Below are 22158 nucleotides of genomic sequence, written 5' to 3'. Positions count from 1 at the left end.
CTTTTAATTCTATTTTTTTTTTTCCTTTTGAGTTTTATTTTTTTTCCTGCTGTTTTCCCCGCGCTGTTCCGGTTATTTCAGGGACGGGCCCAGGCCGCGGCAGGCTCGGACATCCAGCCCAAGGCCTTGAACTCCCGGTGCCCTCCAGAGCCCGAACCGGGCACCTCCCGCCTCCACCGGGCTCTACCCGGTGCCCGGGCCGTACCCAGACCCCTGCGGGCCTCCCAGCCCGGTGCCCGGTACCGGCGGAGCTCAGGAGCTGCAAAATCTCGGCGTTGCTTTTGCTTAAAACTCAATTTATTTATTTTCAATCCGCCGCCGTTAGGACCGTTCCCGTTCCCGGCAGCACCGGGGAGGGGGGCGGCCGCCCCCGGGCAAGCACCGCGGCCGCCGCCGCCGCTTTTTCCGCCCGGTTTTGCTCCGTTGTGGCGACAGCGGCGGGACGGAGCCCCCCGAGGCCGGGGAGACCCCCGGGACACCCAGCTGGAAACCGGGAGCCGCCCCGCTCGGTGCCCGGCGCCCGGGAGCGGCTGTGCCGGCTCAGGGAATTTCGGGGCTGCCTCGTGCCCCATCCCGGGGCGGCAGCGGGGTATCCCCGGTGGCAGCGGGGACTCTCCCGGTAGCGCGGGGAAGCGGCACCGGAGCCCCCGGCCCGCCGGAGCCGGGACATTCCTTTATTCGCTGCCACCTCTGCCCCGGGCTGGGCGGGGGTCCCCAGGGTGAGCCCCCCGGGAATAACGGGGAAGCGGAGCCGCCGCCGCTGTCGGAGCCGGGCAGCGGCCGCCGAGGGGCTCTTTGTTTACCAATCGGTGTCACGGAACGGCAGGGCAGGAAATTGCGTCTCTACCGGGCCGGTAATTCAAAACGGGCTCTTTCCTGGCCCCCCGCTCGCCCCCAGCCGCTCCCCGGGGCCGCGGGGGCTCGGCCGCCCGCTCCCCGCTGCCGGCTCGGCGGCGGCCGCGGGGGATGCGCGGCGGAGCGCGGCGGCGGGGGAGGGCCGGGCCGGAGGAATAAGGACCCGGCTTCTCCGCCGGTCCCACCCCCGGCCGCTTCCTCCGCAGCTCCCTCCCCTCGGCCTCCCTTTCCCCTCCCGCCCGCCCCCCCCCCCCCAATCCCTCCCCACCACCCCCCTAAAATCATCGCCCCAAATCTCCCGGGGTTGATTTCCCCCGCACGCGAATCCCGAGCGCGGCCACCGCCGGCGGCTCTCCCGCTCCCGCCGGTACCGGCACCGCCACCGGGACCCGCACCGGCACCGGCGCTCCATGGAAGGGCAGCGGCTGCGGCCGGAGCGCCTCAAGTTTGCCCGGAGCGAGGTGTGGAGCTGGGGAGGGGGCGCGGTGGGGAGGGTGGGGGGCTCGGCCGCCTGTCAAAGTTTGAAACTCCTTCTCCCCCCCCGGCCTCGCACCCTCCCGGGACGCCCCGACGGGTCCCCCCCACCTCCGGTTCCACCCCCGGCCGGCGGGGCGGGGAGGGGGGTGCGCTTTAAATGCCGGGCCCCCGCTTGCGAGAGGGCGACAGGCGACAGGCGACGGCCCCCGGCGGTGCCCGGCCATGGGGGTGAGCCGGGGCGCCGAGCCCCGGGGGGGCCGCGGAGGGGCGGGGAGGGGAAGGGGTCTGCGGAGGGTGGGGGGGCGGGGGGGCTCCCTCCCATCCCCCCCGCCCAGCCTTGCCTCCTCTCTCCCTCTCCCCGTGTCTCTCTCTCTGCCTCCCGATGTTTGATCCCGCCGCGGCGCCCGCAGGGATGAGCGATGGAGGGGCCGAGCCCGGCGGGAGCCCCGTGCTGCTGGCCGAGCCCGCGGCCACCGGGCGGGCCCGGGAGAAGCTGCCGACCCGGGCGGAGCTGGAGAGCGCCCTGCGCGCCGGCGGCGGCGGCACCGGCGGCGGCACCGGCGGCGGCTTCAAGGACATCCCGGGAACGTCGGCGGTCAGCCCCGGCTCCTCCAAGCAGTGCGCCCCGGACACCGAGAGCCCGTCGGGGACCGGCGAGGCGGATTACTGCCGCCGCATCCTGGTGCGAGGTACGGGCACGCTCCCCGCTTCCCCCGCTTCCCCCGCCGGGGGTTCCCGCTCCAGGCACGGGGCATCCCCGGCACCGCTTCCAGCGCATCCCGGCCGCCACCCCCGGCCGCGACCCCCGGCCTCCCGGCCCCGCTGCTCCTGCCCCGGCTGCGCTGCGCCGCACGGAGCGGGCCCGCTGCCCCTGCCCGGCGGCGGGCTCGGAGCGGGGCCGTGCCCAGCGGGCGGCCGGGAGGGCTCCGGGGGAGCGGCCCGGGGCTCACGGAGCCGCCGGGCCGGCGGAGCCCCGCGGGGGACGCGCGGGCGGCGGCAGAGGGGGGACAGCATCAGCCCGGCGTTGGCAGCGATGTCGCAGGAGAAAAGCGTCACGGAGCGGCGGCGGGCGAGGGGGGGTTTATTTTTTTTTTTTTTTTCCCCTTTCCCGTTTATAATATCACCGGCCCGGCCCCGGCTGGGGCTCGGCGTTCCCCGGAGCCGCCGCGTCCCGTATCGCTCACCCCGCCGCCCGTACTCAGCCCCCGCCGGCCCGGGACCACTTCTGCCTTGTGCCGAACCCCGAGAAGTTTGGGGCGCCCTGGCGCGGCTGTCGCGGGCGGGCGGGACCCGAGCGCCCCGGGGTCCCGGGGATGCTCCGCGTCCCCGCCGCTCCTCCCGGAGCCCGGAGCGGCTCGGCGGTCAGGCCGAGGCCTCCCGGTGCCCAGCGCAGCGCTCGGGCGGAGCGGAGCGGCGGCCGTGACCTCCGTCCTGTCGGCCGCGGGGACCGGAGCCGGTCCGTGCCCCTGTCCCGTCGTTATCCCGTCGTTATCCCGGGCTCGGGCATCCCGCGGAAGCGCCGCCGCTCACCCAAACCTCTGTCCCGGTTGTCGCGATAGGCGCCCTTCGCCGACAGCTCGGTTGTCCCAGTCCAAAGCGGGGACAGTGCCGGGCAGCGCTCGGTGAGAACCCCGGGGTCCCGCCCGTGCTGTCCCCGCGTCCCCGGGGGTCACCGAGCGGGGCTGCCGCCGGTGCCGCCGGGGTCAGGCTGGGGTCAGGCCTCTCCTCCGCCGGTTCCAGCCCCACCGAGGCCGCCCCGACGGTGCCGGCCCCGGGAGAGGGGCGGCGGTCGGAGCCAAGGCCGGGGCAGGGTCTCCGCTCCCGCAGACCCCGGGGACCCTCACCGGGAGCTCCCGGTTTCACCATCTTGCCGCGGCCGCCACGGTGCGGACAAAATGGTGGCGGGGAGAAAACGCCGCAAATCACCGGGATTGACCGAAATGAAACCGGGGGAAGGCGGCGGGGCCACCCAGGCTGCGGGGACACGGACCCGCCGGTGCCCACCCTCGGTGCCGCCGCCGGGCAGGGCCGGGCCCGAGCAGCGGCTGGGCCCGGAGCCTCGCGGTCGGTTTTGTGCGAAGCGGGAGGTTAAAACCTTCATTTTTATGTTTTAAAATATTATTTTTTAAAATATTTTGAGTTTCGCCCTCGCTGCTTGCCCCGGGAAAGGGGCCCCGCCAGCCCCGGCCTCGGTGAGGAGCGGCGGCCACGGAGCTGCCGCCAGCCCCGGTGCAGCCCCGGTGCAGCCCCGGTGCATCCCCGGTGCTTTCGGTGAAGTCGGGGGGTCCTGGTGACCCCCTCACACCGACGGGGTCCTCTCGGGTCTCGGTCCACTCGATGATCCCGCGGTACCGGGGATGGTCCGTGCGGGACGGAGCCCCTGGTCACCTCCCGGTCACCTCCCGGTCACCTCCCGGTCACCTCCCGGTCTCATCGGGGGTGGCTCCCGGGGATAAACGGGACAAGGAGGAACCTGGGCAGCCCCGGGGCCGCTCCCGCTGTCACCGCGGCCACCGCAACCGCTCGGGGCTGGGGACACATCCCGGGATGCTCCCCCGGTCACCTGCCGGGGCTGGCCCGGCGCTGGGCCTGGTGGCCGCAGAGCTCATGGAGGGTCCCCGGTGGCGTTTGGTGCCACCGTGGCCGCCCCATGGCGCTGAGGGGACATCCTGGGGGCTGGCAGGGGGATGTGCACCCCAAAAGGTCCTGGCAGCTGTGATGGTGTGGGGACACAGGCCGGCACGGGTGTCCCTGTGACAGCGTGGGGTGTCCCTGTGTCATTGTGGGGTGTCCCTGTGACAGTGTGGTGTGTCCCTGTGACAGTGTGGTGTGTCCCTGTGGCAGTGTGGGGTGTCCCTGTGCCATCGCAGGGTGTCCCTGTGACAGTGTGGGGTGTCCCTGTGCCAGGATGGGGTGTCCCCATGGATTTGGGTGCCCTCGGCTCTTTCGGGGCATTTCAACCCCAGCCCTGTGCTGGCTCCAGGGCCACCAGGAGTACCCTGGTCCCCAAGAGCAGGACGTGTCACCAGTGAGGTGACAGAACCCCCCGGAATTTTTGGGACTTCAGAAAGGGAAAAGGCTCTCAGGAGGGCATTCCAAAGGCTGGAATGGGGGGATGGCCTGAGCACCCCAAAACCTGCACTGGGGAAGGTCAGCAGGGTGGGACGAGGGGTTTGGTGTCCCCTGTGCCGAGCTGGCACCGTGGCCGTGCCCTTTTCCCTGCCGTCCCTCCGGAGCTGCTCCAGCTGCCGAGGGAACAACAATAAATAATGCCGGGCTGGAGCCGAGGCCGCAGCTGCAGCCCCGGCTCCGGCGTCCGCGGCATTCCCGGCTGTTGTTGTGCCGTGGCCGTGGCGTGGGCACGGACGTGGGCACGGGAGTGCGGACGTGGCCTGGGCATCGTCACCGCCACGGCGCTTCCCACACAAAATGGTTCCCGGCGCTGATCCCGCCGGAAAAGCCGCTGATCCGCCTACAGCCCCTTTCCTTCCCGGAAGCTCCGCGCCAGCCCGTGGGGTTTGGGGTGTGGGTGCAGTGCCACCACCCCCCGTGCCACCCTGGGTGTCCCCAGGACCTCGGGGCTCCTTCGGTGCCGCGTTCTGGGATGGCGCCTCGGCCGTGTCCCGCGGCTCCACGGTGGGATCGCGGCTCTGGGATTGGGGTCCCTTTCCCAAATCGGTGTTTGGTCCCCATTCCCACTATCCCAGTGCCGGATCCACCGCCCTCATCCCAGCTCCTGTGTCCTCATCCCGGCTCTGCTGATACTATGGCAGTGCCAGCATTCCAATCCCGGTGCCGCCATTCCCATCCTAGCGCCACCATTCCAATCCTGGTGCCCCTGTTCTGATCCCAGTGCCACTGTTCCCATCCCAGCACCACCATTCCAATCCCGGTGCCACTGTTCCGATCCTGGTGCCACCGTTCCGATCCCAGCACCACCATTCCGATCCCGGAGCCACCATTCCCATCCCAGCACCGCCATTCCAATCCTGGTGCCACCATTCCCATCCCAGTGCTACGATTCCCATCCCAGTGCCACCATTCCCGTTCCGGTATCACTGTGCCTCTCCCAGTGCCACCGTTCCCATTCTGGTACCACCATTCCTATCCCAGTGCCACCATTCCCATCCCAGCACAACCATTCCAATCCCAGTGCCACCATTCCAATCCCACTGCCACCATTCCCATCCCAGTGTCACCATTCCAGCGCCACCATTTCCATCCCAGTGCCACCATTCCCATCCCAACACCACCATTCCCATCCCAATGCCACCATTCCCATCTCCACCGTCCTCACCCCATCTCCATCACCCCATTCCCATCTTTTCCTCACTGTTTTCCTCCTTCCTACCCCAGGAATTTTATAATCCCTTCATGCCCAACTCATCCAGAGGAGGGGAGAGTCGTTGACCTCCAACCAGGATCCCTCTGGAATTGGGATCCAGCATCCCAAAATCAGGGCTTGGAGCGACTTCCTGGCTGGATTTTAACCCTCTGGAAAAGCCCCTGGGAGAGCTCACGCAAACCCAGTCGGGATTTGGGATCTGGGAAGATCCCAGCATGTGATTCCCGAGGCTCATTTTAATTCCTGGGAACTGGGACAGAATTCCTGTCAATTTTTTTGGTGGAGTTTGTCCTTTCCCGGTGGGAAGCCACGGAGGCTCCTCTGGAATGGCCACAGCCACTTCCCATGGCCAAACCCTCAAACTTTTCTTTCCCTGGATATTCCCAACCGGATAAAATCCACAGCTGGGAGCAGCTCGGTGCCCACAGCGCTTCCCAAACTTGTCCTTTAATAGGAAACCTCCCCAAAACGGGAGCTGAGCTTTCCAAGGAAATATTCCTCCAGTGAGGGTAATTTTGGAGAGATGGAAATTGTAACAGAGGTGAATTTTTTCCCAGTATTCCCAAGGAAAGACAGAAACAAAAAAATGTATAAAAATTACATTTAAAAAAAAAGTCTTTAATTCGAATTCTTCCTTGGCATAAATCTGCTGTTTGCTCCTGGCTTTCCAAACTATTATTCCCAGGATTAAGCGCTCCATTTTCCCCAAAAAATTTATGGCTTCTATTTATGTCTTTTAAAAAACCCTAATTCATGGAAATTTGTTGCCTTTCCCTGGATATTTATAAACTCTCTGCTTTTGGGGCCAGAGGGAAGAACCAAGCCATAATTTAGCTCTAGATTGTGGGAATTGCATGGATAGTCCACATCCAGATACTCTTTAATTTCATTTATTTTCTATTTCCCCCCCAATTTTTGGATTTTTGGACCGATTCCTTCAGTTTTGTTTATTTTCCTGACAGTTCTCCCCATCAAAAATTATATTAAAATTACAGAAAAAATAATCTTTAATTCAAATTCTTCCTTGGCATAAATCTTCTGTTTGCTCCTGGCTTTCCAAATTATTATTCCCAGGATGAAATGCTCTGTTTTCCCAATCCTTGGTAACCGCATTTTTGGATTTTTAGACTGATTCTTTCAGGGTTTTTTTTTTTTCCTCTGACTGTTCTCCCCGTCAAAAATTATATAAAAATTACAGAAAAAATAATCTTTAATTCAAATTATTTCTTGGCATAAATCTTCTGTGTGCTCCTGGCTTTCCAAACTATTATTCCCAGGATGAAACGTTCCTTTTTCCCAATGCTCATTAATGGCATTTTTGCATTTTTGGACCAATTCCTTCAGTTTTATTTTTGTCCATGATGGTTCTCCCCATAAAAAATTACAGAAAAAAAATCTTTAATTCAAATTCTTCCTTGGCATAAATCTCCTGTTTGCTCCGCACTTTCCAAATTATTATTCCCAGGATGAAACCCTCCATTTTCCCAATGCTCGTTAACCGTGTTTTCGGATTTTTTGACCAATTCCTTCAGTTTTGTTTTTGTCCGTGATGGTTCTCCCCATCAAAAATTATATCAAAAATTACAGAAAAAAAAAAATCTTTAATTCAAATTTTTCCTTGGCATAAATCTCCTGTTTGCTCCACACTTTCCAAAATATCATTCCCAGAATGAAACCCTCCATTTTCCCAACGCTCATTAACCATGTTTTCGGATTTTTCGACCAATTCCTTCAGTTTTGTTTTTGTCCCTGATGGCTCTCCCCATAAAAAATTATATCAAAAATTACAGAAAAAAAAATCTTTAATTCAAATTCTTCCTTGGCATAAATCTCCTGTTTGCTCCACACTTTCCAAAATATCATTCCCAGGATGAAACCCTCCATTTTCCCAATGCTCGTTAACCGCGTTTTTGGATTTTTCGACCAATTCCTTCAGTTTTGTTTTTGTCCGTGATGGTTCTCCCCATAAAAAATTATATCAAAAATTACAGAAAAAATATTTAATTCGAATTTTTCCTTGACTTAAATCTCCTGTTTGCTCCACACTTTCCAAAGTATTATTCCCAGGATGAAACCCTCCATTTTCCCAACGCTCGCTAACCGCCTTTTTTAATTTTTGGACCGATTCCTTCACTTTTTGGGGTTTTTCCCTGACGGTTTTCCCTGTTTTCTGCACAGATGCCAAAGGGACGATCCGTGAGATCGTGCTGCCCAAGGGGCTGGACCTGGACCGGCCCAAGCGGACGCGGACGTCCTTCACGGCGGAGCAGCTCTACCGCCTGGAGCTGGAATTCCAGCGCTGCCAGTACGTGGTGGGCCGGGAAAGGACGGAGTTAGCGCGGCAGCTCAACCTCTCCGAGACGCAGGTGAGACCCGTGGGGGCTCCTCAGGCTCGGGGACACCGCGGTGGCCGTGTCCCCGAGCCGTCGGATGTGCGGAGAGAGGCGGCGATGGGATGCACGCGGCGTTCCCGGCGACGGTTTTTCTTCGTCGCGTCCTTGGAATGGTTGGGATGCGGTTGGGGACAGCCCTGAGGGGTCTCTGGGGACACCCCCAGCCTGTGGTGTCCACTCAAATGTCCGGCGAAGCATCAAGGAGAGGTTGGACAGGGATTGGATCAGGGAAGGTGGCCCTGGATGAGCTTTGAGGTTGTTTCCAACCCAACACATTCCATGATCCCGGGAAAAGCGGGAGGAGAATGGAGCAGGGGGTGACAGCGGTGACCCCAGGTGGGGATTGGGGTGTGTGGGGGCTGCTCCCGCTTTTCCTGCATCCCAAATCTGGCAATCCAGGAATCAGCCCTGGATCTCTTCTCCATCGCCTTCCTTGGATGATGGGAAGGGATTTTCCTGGTTTTCCTGTGCTGGGGAGAGCCGGGAGAATGCACGGGGTGAGCTCTGAGGTTGGTGCCTCTGATGGGGTCGTGATGGTTTTGGCTTAGAAATTTATTGTTAAATAGTAATAATAATTAATTAAATAATATCAATAATTGTATATAATAATAATAATAATAATAATAATAATAATAATAATAATAATAGAATAATTATAAATATTCAGCCTCGTCCACCCTGTTCCTGCTGGGTCTGGTGATTGCATAGTTTACCTTGATTTGTACAGGAAATCATTCCAATTTTTCCAACCCTTTTTATGGAACAAACCCACCCCAGCCATGGGCAGCCAGGCCCTGGCTCCAAGGGGTGCCCAGGGATCCCACTGGGATTTTTTGGGAGATCCTACTGTTGGGTGAGGGGGAAATGGGCATTCTGGGATTGTTTTGGTGGTGGAATAGTGGGATTTCAGTGAGGAGGAGGATTTGGGGTGGGATTTGGCTGTGCTGTGGTCGGGAGAAAAGCATCCTTGGGTTCCTTATTCCCAAGGTCCCAGTGTCACCTCCATGGTGCCAGGAGGGTCACAGGTGGCCTTGGCTTTGTGAACACCTTTGTCCCTCGGGTGAGGGGTCCCTTTTCCCAGGTCCTTCTTCCTGGCGTCCCTCTTCCTGGAATCCATCTTCTTGGGGTCCCTCTTCCCGGGATTTCTCTTCCTGAGGTCCCAATGTCACCTCCATGGAGCCAGGAGGGTCACGGATGGGCTTGGCCGCATCACTCTGTGGGAACAGCTTTGTCCCCCAGGTGAGGGGTCCCTTTTCCCAGCGTCCTTCTTCCCGGTGTCCCTCTTCCTGGAATCCCTCTTCCTGAGGCTCCTTTTCCCAGGAATTCTCTTGCCGAGGTCCCAGTGTCACCTCCACAGAGCTGGGAGTGACATGGGTAGGCTTGGCTGTGTCACAGCCTGTCCCCCTGGTAAGGGGTTCCCTTTTCCTGGGATCCCTCTTCCTGGGGTTCCTCTTCCTGGGATTTCTCTTCCCGAGGTCCCAGTGTCACCTCCACGGAACCAGGAGTGTCACAGGTGGCCTTGGCCGTGTCACCCCGTGGGAACAGCTTTGTCCCCAACACGGGCAGCCGCTGATGGGCCCCTCTTCTTGGGGTTGGTCCCTTTTCCTGGAATCCCTCTTCCCAGGGTTCATCTTCCCGGGATTTCTCTTCCTGAGGTCCCAGTGTCACCGCCATGGAGCTGGCACTGTCACAGGTGGCCTTGGCCGTGTCACACTGCAGGGACAACTTTGTCCCCTGGCAGGGTCCCTTCCTCAAGGTCCCTCTGGCCACTGTCCCAGTGTCCCCTCCACAGATCCATGGGAACTGTGCAAAGCGGGAGCGGAGCATTCCAGGGAGCTGGAACTCCCTTTTCCCAGGATTCAGCAATTCCCTTTTCCCAGGATTCCTCTTCCTGGGGTCCCGGTGTCACCTCCACAGAGCTGGGAGTGACAGGTGACAAGGGACAAGCCGTGTGTCCCTGGCATGGGGTCCCTCTCCCCAGATCCCCCTTCCCACATTCCCAAATTACCCTTCCTCAATCCCTCTTCACAAATTCCTCTTCCCAAATCCCCTTTTCCAAATCCCCCTTCCCAGGATCCCACTTCCCAAATCCCCCTTCCAAAATTCCTCTTCCCAATTCCCAAATCCCCCTTCCCAAATCCCTCTTCCCAGGATCCCTCTTCCCAAATCCCTCTTCCCAAATCCCTCTTCCCAAATCCCTCTTCCCAGTCCCCCTTCCCAAATCCCCCTTCCCAAATCCCTCTTCCCAATCTCCCTTCCCAAATCCCCCTTCCCAAATCCCTTTTCCCAAATCTCCCTTCCCAATCCCCCTTCCCACATCCCCCTTCCCAAATCTCGCTTCCCAAATCTCCCTTCCCAATTCTGCCTTCCCAAATCCCCCTTCCCAGTCCCTCTTCCCACATCCCCCTTCCCAATCCCCCTTCCCACATCCCTTTTCCCAAATCTCCCTTCCCAAATCCCCCTTCCCAATCCCTTTTCCCAATCCCCCTTCCCAATCCCCCTTCCCACATCCCCCTTCCCAAATTTCCCTTCCCAAATCCCCCTTCCCAATCCCTTTTCCCAGTCCCCTTCCCAGGCTCTCTCCGTGGTCTCGGCGGTGCCACCATGGCCAGCGTTTGTCCCCTGGGCACGGCGGACGTTCCCAGCAGGGTGCCAGGGCTGGGAGGTCACAGCCTTTCCTTAGGGATGAAATTCCCATCTTTTCTCTGGAGCCTGGCTGCTGCCTCCATCCCTGGGTGAGAAAATTCCCGCCCCGTGGGCCGGGCGCTGTCGCTTCTCCTCCGCTCTCCCCCTTCCCGCACCCCTTCCCTCCTTCGTCCCTGTCTCCTTAAATTCCTTTCCCTGCTTTTCACACCATTTTTCCTTCCCCGCAGCCAATTCCCAGTTTCCAGAACCTTCCTGGCTCCCTGATTTTTCCAAGCCACCCAAAATTCCCAAATTCCTCCTCTTCCTCTCTCTCCGGCGATGGTTCCGCACTCAGGCATCCCCCTTTTCCTCATTCCTGGTTTTTCACGGCCAGGATGTTTTCCTCAGGAATTCCAAGAGCTTTAAACTGAGTTTTCCAAGCGCCCTTTGGGTCTGGAAGGTGCTGATCCCACCTGGATGTGGCCTGGAGAGGGAAAAGTGACCTCCAGCCCCTCCCGTCCCCACCCAGCTCCTCCAAACCAGGACAAATCCGACTTTTGCATCAATCCCAGGATTTTGGCTGCTTCTGGTGATTCATTCCCGGAGCAGCTCCCAGAATTTAGGGAATTTTGGTGGTGAATCCCAATCAGCATCATCTCCTGGCTCTTTATTTTTTGGGGTACAGGGGACAGATCCTTTCCAGCCCCTCCCTGGGCTGGATTTTAATTCCAAGACGAATCCTTGGAATTAAATCTTTAATTCCGAGGAAGCTGCTCCTGACTTTTCCCTATGGATGTGATGGGAACCCTGAAGGAGAGGGGCCACCAGGGCTGGGATTTTTTTTGTGTGTGTGTGCCTGTGGATGTTTGGGAAGGGAGGGGGAAGGATGATTCATCCCGGCGAGGAGGGAATGTGACGAGATGGGAAGAGACACGGTGTGATCGCAGCTGGAATGCTGCAGCATTCCGGGAGCGGGGCTGGGATCTTGCAGAAATCCTGCTGGAAATGGGGGGAAAAAGGAGGATTTAGGGTCTGGTTTTGCTTTCCTGGCAGCTGTTTGGGAGGTTTGGAGGCAGGATGGGTTGGGGAGAGCAGGATTTGGGATTTTTTTGGCTCGGAGTTGTGCTCCAGGAGTGGGGGATTGGCCTGGGAGAGAGGGAATCGCTGGGAGGAGAGGAGGGATCAGGCAGGGAGAGAGGGATCACCCCAAAAACCCTGGGATCACCCTGGGAATCAGCCAGGAGTGAGGGTGGGATCATCCAGGGAGAGCAGGGATCATCCAGGAGAATGGGGAATCTCCTGGAAGTGAGGGTGGGATCATCCAAGGAAAGCAGGGATCATTCAGGGGAGATGGGAATCACCCAGGAGTGAGGATGGACTCACCCAGAAACAATGGGATCACCCAGAAATTATGGGAATCTCCTGGAAGTGAGGGTGGGATCATCCAGAGAGAGCTGGGATTGCTCAGGAGAGAGGGAAAATCACTCAGGGAAAAGGGGGATCACTCAGAAAAGATGGGAATCACCCAGGAGTGAGGATGGGATCACCCAGAAATCGTGGGAATCACCTGGATATGAGGGTGGGATCATCCAAGGAAAGCAGGGATCACTCAGGGGAGATGGGAATGACCCAAAAGTAAGGATGGACTCACCCAGAAATTATGGGAATCACCCAGAAGTGAGGGTGGGATCACCCAGAAATGGTGGGATCACCCAGAAATTATGGGAATCACCTGGAAGTAAGGATGGGATCACCAAGAAATGATGAGAATCACACAGAAATTATGGGAATCACCCAGGAATGAGGATGGGATGACCCAGAAAAGATGGGAATCACCTGGAAGCGAGGATGGGATCATCCAAGGAGAGGAAGGATCAGCCAGGGAAGAGGGGATCACCCAGAAATAATGGGAATCACCCAGGAAAGACGGGAATCACCCAGGAGTGACGATGGGATCACCCAGGAATTATGGGAATCACATGGATGTGAGGGTGGGATCATCCAGGAGAGTGGGAGGAAATTTCAGAGCCAAAGTTGCTTCCACCCATCCCGGGAATTCCTCTTCCCTCCCGGGATCCACGTCCCCGCTCTGCCTCCCAGTGCTTTTCCTAATTAATCCACGGATATGATTAATGTTCAACGAGTTTAATTAACCTGGGGAATGTTTCCATTGGGGAATATTTCCATGGAGACCCCGAGGTGAGCTCTGAGGTCCTTGGGATGAGCTGGGAAGTGGTGGGAACATCCCAAACCCATCCCAAATCCTGAGGGCAGCTCATATCCACGGATCCAGCTTTTTCTGGGAAAATTCACTGGAATACTGAAGGGACAAGTGCCCCTTCCCAGTATCATTATGGGATGGAAAATCCCAGGTGGAGAAGGCAGAATAGGGAAGGAGAGGGGGTGGAATTCCCATAAATCCCTCGTGGGATGGGATGGGATGGGATGGGATGGGATGGGATGGGATGGGATGGGATGGATGAAGGGATTTGCTCTCAGGGTCTGGAGTTCATTGCCAGGCTCAGGTTCAAGTGATCCCGGTGTTTTCCAGCCCTTCTTAAGGCCAGGACAGGGAGGTGACACTCAGGATGAGGGGCAGTCCCAAATTGTGCCGGGGAAGGTTTCGCTTGGATTTTTTTGGGAAAATTCCTACATGGAAAGGGTTTCCCAACTGCCCGGAGCAGGGGTGGATCCCCATTCCAGGGGGGATTTGCCAGCCCTGTGGAAGTGGCACTTGGGGACGTGGTGGTGGCCTTGGCAGTGCTGGATTCAGGAGTCTCCAAGGGTTTTTCCAACCTAAATGATCCCATAATTCCATGATTTCTGCCTGCCTGGCTGGTGGCAAATCCATGGGATTCTCCGGGTGTTCCCATGGGCTTCATCCAGACCTTCTTGGGGACAACTCCTGGGCCACCCTACAACTCCAGCCCCACACCCCCTGGAGCATCCCGGGATTCCCAACATGGAGCAAAACATCTGGGAAAGCCGAGGAAGCCGGGAAGGTCTATTTATAGCCTGGCAATTAAGAGGAGGCCGTTAAAAATTAATCACCTCGGCTCGTTAACGGCTCCCGGTCCCCGCAGGGACAGAACAAGGGGACAAGGGCTGGGGCTGCCACAGGTTTTCCTCTCCTGGGGGAAAAAAAAAGCAGGAAAGATGAGGTTGGGAAGAGCTGGGAGCCCCAAAACCCCGTGATTCCCATTTCCCTCTGGACTGGGACACGGAGGAAGTGAAGGATCCACGCCAGGTGGTTTTGGAACTTCCAAAGGGCAGGGCTGGAAAGGAAGGAATTGCTGGCTGGGAGGGTGGGCAGGGGCTGGGCTGGAATTCCCAGATTGGCTGGGGCTGCCCCTGGATCCCTGGCAGTGCCCAAGGCCGGGTTGGATCCACCTGGAACAGTGGGAGATGTCTCTGCCCCTGGAAGAAAAGCTTTAAGGTCCTTCCCAACGCAATCCAGTTGGGAATTCTGGGATTCAGTGGTTCTTTCCTGAGGGGCCTCCATCCCTCCCTCCATCCCTTCTGCCAGAGCTTTTTCGGGATGGGATGAACTCTCCCACCCTGTTTTCCTGGAGCACTTCCCTGACTCACTTCCAGGAGGGATCTGGGCTATTCCAGAGGATCTGGGAAGAGCATCCTGCAGCTGTCAGTTCCTTGGGAATAGGTGGCAACGGGGAGCATCAGCCTGAGCGATCCCACATTTAATGGGATCGGGTCACACTGGGGTGCTGAAAGCACCCGGAAAGGAGGAAGATCCCAAATCCTGGTACCCACCGGAGATTCCCGGGATTTGGGCACCTCCAGCAGGTGCTGGATCCCATTCCCACATCCCAGCCTGCGTCCGAGCACGTTCCTGGAGCAAACCCAGCTCACGTGGCCCCGCTAATCCCGGCCCCTCCTGGAAGGGGGGGCCGGGGGGGGACAATAAAGCCGGGCCTAAGTGGGGACATGGCGGTGGCATGGCCAGGCTGGCACAGCCCCCGGAGATTCCTGAATTCCGGCATCGGGATCCCAAAAACCCGTCTGGGATGATAAATTCTGGATTTTTGCAGAGCGTTACTAAAAAGGGGAGTGGGAAATTGGGTTGTGGTGTCGGATGAAGGAGTTGGGTATTTGAGATCCCAAAATATCCAGGTGCTTCCGGAATGCTCCAAACACGGAGTGAAATGGTTGATGGGGAAAAATACTGGGAATAATTCACCGAGATTTGTATCATTACGGATTTGCAATCCCCTCCCCGCAAAACATAAAATCCTGGGATTTCAGAATTTCTGATGGAAAGCTTTGATTCCCGATGAAGCTGAAATGGGTTCCCAGAGCAATCCCAGCAGGCTCCAAGTGGATGTGATTGAAATGTTTTCCTGAAAAATGATGGGATTTGGGTTTGGTGATGGTTTTCTTGAGTTTTGGAGCTGGTCCCAATGCTGGGGTTGGAATTCCCACCCACGGGTCTCATCCAGACCCTCGGGATTTCATGGAGGGTGTCCCCACCTATGCCAGAACTTCCCAAAACCCCAAAAATGGGGGAATTCCCCTCCAGTTTTGCCAACACCTCCAAATTTTCCGTTTCCAAAGGGCACCAGAGCACCCACAAGGGTCCCTGGCTGCAAAACCGGGAATATCTGGAATTTTGGAGCAGGAGCCGGACGCGGGCCTGGCTGCTGGCTGTTATTTTGGATCGGTGGTGGGAAAGGGGCTGTGCTGGGAACGGGCTCCCGGATGAGGGTCAGCGACAATTCCCACCGTGCTGGTGGCTGGAAGCGCATTCCCAAAGGCCGCAGCGGAGGGTTTGGAATGGTTGGCGCAGCGGGATGAGCTGGAATGGCAGCGGAGGGATGAATCCATCCGCTCGGAACAGGGAGAGGAGGCAGGGTCACGGAGCCGCCATTATGAAACCCGCGGGTTCTGGCGGCGATCCTGATGGATTACACAACTCCAGGATCCGGGATCCGAGCCGCAGTGGGGCCGGAGAGAGGAGAACGAGGAGGGAAAAGGAGGAAAAGCAGGAAAAGGAGGAGGAGAGGGAGGAGGAAGGTGGCGCAGGATGATGGCGGAGCGCAGGCTCCCAGCGAGCGTCAGCTGCCGGCGGTCGGGAGCTAATCCCGGCCAATTCCCGCTCGGCAGCCAGGAATAGCGCGGGATGGAGGAGCCGGGGGCCACACGTGTGCCAGGAGCGCGTGACGGAGCCGGGGTCAGCGCCGGGGCAGGGCCGCCCAAAACAAACACCGCTAAAAACCCCAAACACGGCTCCGGCCCCGGAGCCGCGCAGCGGGATCAGGATTGTCCTGTTGGGTGGATAAACGCTGGGAGAACGCGCTGTGGGGATTTTTGGGAATGTGGGAGTGCCGGAGGGTGTGGTGTTGGTATTCCCAGGATTTGCCTGGACAGGGATGGGGTTTGGGATTCCAGTCAGGAGCGATTCCCACCACGGCTCAGCTCCGTGGGAAGCAGCAGATGAGGATGGAAATGGGAGCCGTAATGAGAGGAGGGAAATTCCAGTTCCATCCACGCGGTGCTTTGGGAAGCTGGGATGGATGGATGGATGGATGGATGGATGGATGGATGGATGGATGGATGGAAGGATGGATGGATGGATGGATGGATGGATGGATGGATGGATGGATGGATGATGGATGGATGATGGATGGATGGATGGATGGATGAATGGATGATGGATGATGGATGGATGGATGGATGGATGGATGGATGGATGGATGGATGATGGATGGATGGATGGATGGATGGATGGATGGATGGATGATGGATGGATGATGGATGGATGGATGGATGGATGGATGGATCGATGATGGATGGATGGATGGATGATGGATGGATGGATGGATGGATGGATGGATGGATGGATGGATGGAAGGATGGGGTCAGCACTGGGGCAGGGCCACCCAAAACAAACACCGCTAAAAACCCCAAACACGGCCCCAGAGCCGCGCAGTGGGATTAGGATTGTCTTGTTGGGTGGATAAATGCTGGGAGAACATGCTGTGGTGTTTTTTGGGAATGTGGGAGTCCTGGATTGTGTGGTGTTGGTATTCCCGGGATCTGCCTGGGCGGGGATGGGGTTTGGGATCCCAGTCAGGAGCGATTCCCACCACGGCTCAGCTCCGTGGGAAGCAGCGGATGAGGATGGAAATGGGAGCCGTGATGAGAGGAGGGAAATTCCAGTTCCATCCACGCGGTGCTTTGGGATGCTGGGATGGATGGATGGATGGATGGATGGATGGATGGATGGATGGATGATGGATGGATGGATGGATGGATGGATGGATGGATGGATGATGGATGGATGGATGGATGGATGGATGATGGATGGATGGATGGATGGATGGATGGATGGATGATGGATGATGGTTGGATGGATGGATGGATGGATGGATGGATGGATGGATGGATGGATGGATGAATGGATGATGGATGATGGTTGGATGGATGGATGGATGGATGGATGGATGGATGGATGGGCGGTTACTGGACCAAAAACCCACACAAATCCCCGGATCGCTGAGATCCGTGGAATTATGAGCTCCCACCCTTTGCCTTCCCAGATAAGAGATTTCCGTCAGAATTCCCTTCTTGGGAATAATTCCTTTTGTGGCTCAGATGCGTCTGAGGAAGGGCAGGGATGGGAACAGCAGCCCTGCATCTCTGGAGAAGGAATCCCAGGATATGGCGCCCTCCGAGGTCATGGCACAGGATTCCAGGGATCCAACCCCTCGTGGGTGACCATGCCAGGGATTCCAGGGATCCAACCCCTCGTGGGCTCCATCCCAGGCATTCCAGGGATCCAACCCCTCGTGGGCTCCATCCCGGGCATTCCAGGGATCCAACCCCTCGTGGGCTCCATCCCGGGGATTCCAGGGATCCAACCCCTCGTGGGCTCCATCCTGGGGATTCCAGGGATCCAACCCCTCGTGGGCTCCATCCCAGGGATTCCAGGGATCCAACCCCTCGTGGGCTCCATCCCGGTGTGGACAGCCATGGAAAACTGGGATGGAGCCGACGTCGCCGGCTCCAGATGATTCCTGGATAATGCCGTGTTCCCGTTTTTATTCCCGTCTTCATGCGCTGCTCCCTGCACCCTGCCAGGGATCCGGGAATCAGGATTCTGTGATCAGAATTCCCCGGAGCGCCGGGCTGCGGCATTCCGAGCGCGGTGACATTTAGGATGATATTCCAGGTGCCAGGAGCAGGGGAGGGGACGCTGCCCTGCCTTCCTGGAGTCAGAGGGATGAATCCTTAGGGAAAGGATCCACGGGAGGAGGAGAAATCCAGGGGGATCTCAGGGACTCATTCGGTCTTGGAATAGAGAGTGGGAAATGAAAATAAAATAAAATAAAATGTAAAATATTACAAAATAAAATAGGAAATAAAAGAAAAATATTAAATATTATGAAATAAAAAATAAAATAAAATTAGAAAATAACATTATAAAATAAAAATAAAAATAAATAAAATATAATGTAAAAGAAAATATAAAATATAAAATATAAAATATAAAATATAAAATATAAAATATAAAATATAAAATATAAAATAAATATTATGAAAGCAAATTGGCTCAGGGATAAGCAATAGAATGGAATAAAAGATGGGAAAATAAAATTGAAAAGAATAAAGCAAAATAAAATAGACTAGGAGAAAACAAGATAAAATGAAGTAGAAGAGAATTCTAAAACTTTAATGGAAGACAAGAGAATTAAATAATAAAATAAAATAAAATTAAAATTAATTATAAAAATTCAATTTAAAAAATTAAAACTATAAAATTATAAAATTATAAAGTTATAAAATTATAAAATTATAAAATTATAAAGTTATAAAATTATAAAATTATAGAATAAAGAGGAAAAATAATATACAATTATTAAATAATACACAATATACAAATTAAACTACAATTAAATAATACACGATATACAAACATACACTCTAAAAGAAATTGTAATGTATTATATAAAGTATATAATACCTTATAATTAAATTAAATACATTATATACTATATATGTACATATGTATTATGTATTATATATTACATAGTTATATTTTATAGTTGTATATTAATAATAGCTATTGCTATAGTTAGAAATTAATATAAAATATCTCAACAATATAATATTTAATATACAGCAGAAAATAAAAACAATAAACACATAAAGATGTCATTCAATATAATATAGAAAACATAAGGACGTAATTAAATATAATATAAAACAACAATTATGTATTTATATACAATAAAATAATGTGTATATATATCCCACTGAGGGATCTTCCCAAATTCCTGCTCCTCCTGAATTGCTGAATGGGGAATATTTGGAGTGACAGTTCTGGGAATGCCCATCCTGTACGGGTTCACGCCGGATCTTCGTTAAGGTGGCGCTAATTAGATGGGCCTTGGGGCTGCCTGGGCCCTCTTTGTCCCCACCACTGCGGGTTTGGGATCTGCCGTTCCCAGGATTCAGCTGCTCCAGGGGATGGGACAATTCTGTGTCAGGGGACATGTCTGGGGACGTGGGACTGTGCCCAAAAGCACCCCAGTGGTCAGCAGGGAGTGACCAGGGGAGTCAGTGACATGGGGACACTGCTCTGGGGTCGGTGGGACAGGTACACCACTCAGTGGTCAGTGGGATGGGGACACCAGCCCTGGGGTCAGTGGGATGGGGACACCACTCAGTGGTCAGTGGGATGGGGACACCACCCCTGGGGTCAGTGGGACAGGGACACCACCCCTGGGGACCCAGCTGTGTTCCCAAAGCCATCCCAGTGGTCAGCAGGGAGTGACCAGTGGGGTCAGTGGGATGGGGACACCACTCTGGGTTCAGTGGCACAGTGACACTGCTCTGGGCTCAGTGGCACGGTGACGCCATCCCTGCGGCCCCGGCTGTGCCCGGTGGCAGTGGGTGCCTCCATGTCCCCGTGCGGGTGTCGCCGATGTTCCCGAGGGGAGGCGCGGCCCGGCGGTGGCGGGAGGCCATGTCCCCGCGGTGTCCCCGGGTGTCCCCGCGGTGTCCCCGCGGTGTCCCCGCGGTGTCCCCGGTGTCCCCCGGTTCCCGCAGCTCCCCCTTTGTGCCGTGTCCCCAGCGAGCGGCCGGTGACACCGGGAGGAGCCCCGCGGCTCGGGGTCCCTCCCGCTCTAACCCGAGTGTCTTCCCCCCCGTGTCCTTCCCTCACCCCCGTGTCCGTCCGTCCGTCCGTCCCGCCTCTCTCTGTCTCTCTCTCTCTGCCTCTCCTGCCCCTCTGCTCTGCCAGGGAGGGAGGGAAGGAGGGAGGGGGCTCCCAGGGGAGTTCAGGGGGGTCTGCGGTGCGCAGGGCCGGGTTTGGGGTGCGGGGGTCCCTGCGGGCCTCGGGCAGTTTTGGGGGGCGAGTGTCCCCAGCTGGGTCTGCACCCAGCAACACAGGGCCACCAGAAGCCACCGTGTCCCCTCACGTGTCACCCTGGGGTCCCATCCCTGAGATCCCATTCCTGGGCTCCTATCCTGAGATCCCAACCCTGGGATCCCATTCCTGAGGTCACATCCCTGGGATCCCGTTCCTGGGATCCCATTACTGGGGTCCCATCCATGGGAACCCATCCCCAGGATCCCAACCCCATCCCCAGGATCCCACTCCTGGTCTCCTGTCCTAAATTCCATCCCTGGGTTCCCATCCCCAGGCTCCTGTCCCGAGTCCCATCCCTGGGGTCCCATTCCTGGGGTCCCATCCATGGGGACCTATCCCTGGGCTCCCAACCCTGGCATCCCATTCCTGAGGTCCCATCCCTGGGATCCCATTCTTGGGATTCCATTCCTGGGGTCCCATCCCTGGGATCTCATCCCCAGGCTCCCAAACCTGGGATCCCATTCCTGGGGTCCCATCCTTGGGGTTCCATCCCTGGGATCCCAGCCCTGGATTCCTGTCCCGAGTCACATTCCTGGGGTGCCATTCCTGGGGTTCCATCCCTGGAATCCTATTCCTGCTCTCCTGTCCCGAGTCCCATTCCTGCGATTCCATTCCTGGGGTTCCATCCCTGGGATCCCAGCCCTGGGATCCTGTCCCCAGTCCCATTCCTGGGCTGCCACCCCTGGTCTCCAGCCCCGAGTCCCATCCCGGTGCTCTCATTCCCGGGGTGCCCCCGCAGGAATTCTCCCTTTCCCCGGGCGGGCGGATCTCGCTTGGCCGTTTATTCTAATCCATCTCTCTCTCTCTCTCTCTCTCTCGATCTCTCGCTCTCTCCTGGCTCTCGCCTCTCTCTCCCCGGCCCCCCCGCGCTCTCTTTCCGTCCGTGCCCTCCCGCCCCCGCCGCGCCCACCCCAAACCCCAAACCCCCTCCCCAGGTCAAGGTGTGGTTCCAGAACCGCCGCACGAAGCAGAAGAAAGACCAGAGCAGGGACTCTGAGAAACGCTCCTCCGGCACCTCCGAGTCCGTGGCCACCTGCAACATCCTGCGGCTGCTGGAGCAGGGCCGCCTGCTGTCCGTGCCGGCGCCCCCGAGCCTGCTGTCCCCCCGTTCCAGCCCCGTTCCTGCCCCGGGGCTGGGCAGCAGCCCCCCGGCCCCGCCGCCCTTCGGCCTGCCCGTGCCGCCCCTCGCCGCTTCCTCCTCGTCCTCCTCATCCTCCTCGCCGTCGCCGCGGCTGCCGGGGGGCCCGCTGTGTTTCGGGGGGCCGCTGCTGGGCAGCCTGCACGATGTTCCCGGTTCTCACCCGCCCGGAGCGTCCGCGTTCGAGCCTTACACGCGGCTGGAGAGGAAGGACGGTTCTATACCCAGCAAGAAGCCGAGCCCTTGAAAGAAACCCCACAAAAAAAAAAAAACCAAACCCCCCCCCCCACCAAAAAAAAAAACAAACCAGTGTCAAAAAGCGTCACCTCCCCCCCGCCACGCCACGCCCAGCTCGTCCCCTCCACCTGGGAATTCCCGCTGGGAATGCGCGCCCCCGGGAATGGCAGCTCCGCCCTGGCCGGGGAGGCGCGGGGGTCACCGGGCCGGAGCTGGTGACGCCCCGAGGTGTCGCTGTCACCAAAGGCCCGCTCCAGGTGTCGGCGGGAGGGGACAGGAGCAGCGGGGGGTGGCGCTGGCCCGGGTGTCTCTTCCTGGGGGGACAAAAGGGACAGCGCGAGGTGGCGCCGGGCTCTGTCCCCGCCGTGCCTCAGTTTCCCCGCCTGCGCCGGGCTGAGGTCCCCGCGGTGACCGCAGGGTCCCGGCGCTGCTCCCGGGGGGTGTTTGTCCCCCGAGGGCGGCTGCGGTGGCCTGGGTGCTGTCCCCGGTTGTCGCCGTGCTGGGAACAACGCCGTGCTGGGACACCCGCGGGCTCTGGGGACCCCGAACACCGCCCTGTCCCCTTTTGGGGCCGCCCCAGCCTGGCCCACCCCGCAGGGATCCCCCGAGGGGCCGTGGGTCACTGTCCCACCCCGCGGGGTGACACCTGGGGACAGCGGTGACAGCGGCCGCTCTGGGGGGGGGCAGGTCCAGCAGC

At 57.6% G+C, this 22158-nt stretch overlaps 1 protein-coding gene and 1 long non-coding RNA gene across 4 annotated transcripts in view; one reads left to right on the top strand and one right to left on the bottom strand.

Moving 5' to 3' along the window:
* The window catches only part of LOC135299762 (uncharacterized), a 200255-nt gene that overhangs the window by 117200 nt on the left and 60897 nt on the right, over positions 1-22158 (bottom strand). The gene's annotated exons all lie outside the window — the stretch shown is intronic.
* On the top strand, positions 292-21914 carry VAX2 (ventral anterior homeobox 2). 3 transcript variants are annotated; one of them, XM_064419154.1, is made up of 4 exons: positions 292-1316; positions 1743-2021; positions 7856-8043; positions 21022-21914. In XM_064419154.1, exons 2-4 carry the CDS (start codon positions 1745-1747, stop codon positions 21469-21471), a joined length of 915 nt encoding a protein of 304 aa, XP_064275224.1. In that variant the 5' UTR covers positions 292-1316; positions 1743-1744; the 3' UTR covers positions 21472-21914. The 3 variants fall into 3 exon arrangements, with proteins under 3 accessions (XP_064275224.1, XP_064275225.1, XP_064275223.1); XM_064419155.1 differs by lacking the exon at positions 292-1316 and adding an exon at positions 1339-1560; XM_064419153.1 differs by lacking the exon at positions 292-1316 and having other exon boundaries at positions 1647-2021.

This window comes from Passer domesticus, chromosome 4, assembly GCF_036417665.1.
Source record: "Passer domesticus isolate bPasDom1 chromosome 4, bPasDom1.hap1, whole genome shotgun sequence".
Lineage (NCBI taxonomy): Eukaryota > Metazoa > Chordata > Aves > Passeriformes > Passeridae > Passer > Passer domesticus.
Note: the sequence above shows the minus strand (reverse complement) of the source record. Positions and strands in the feature narration are given on the sequence as shown.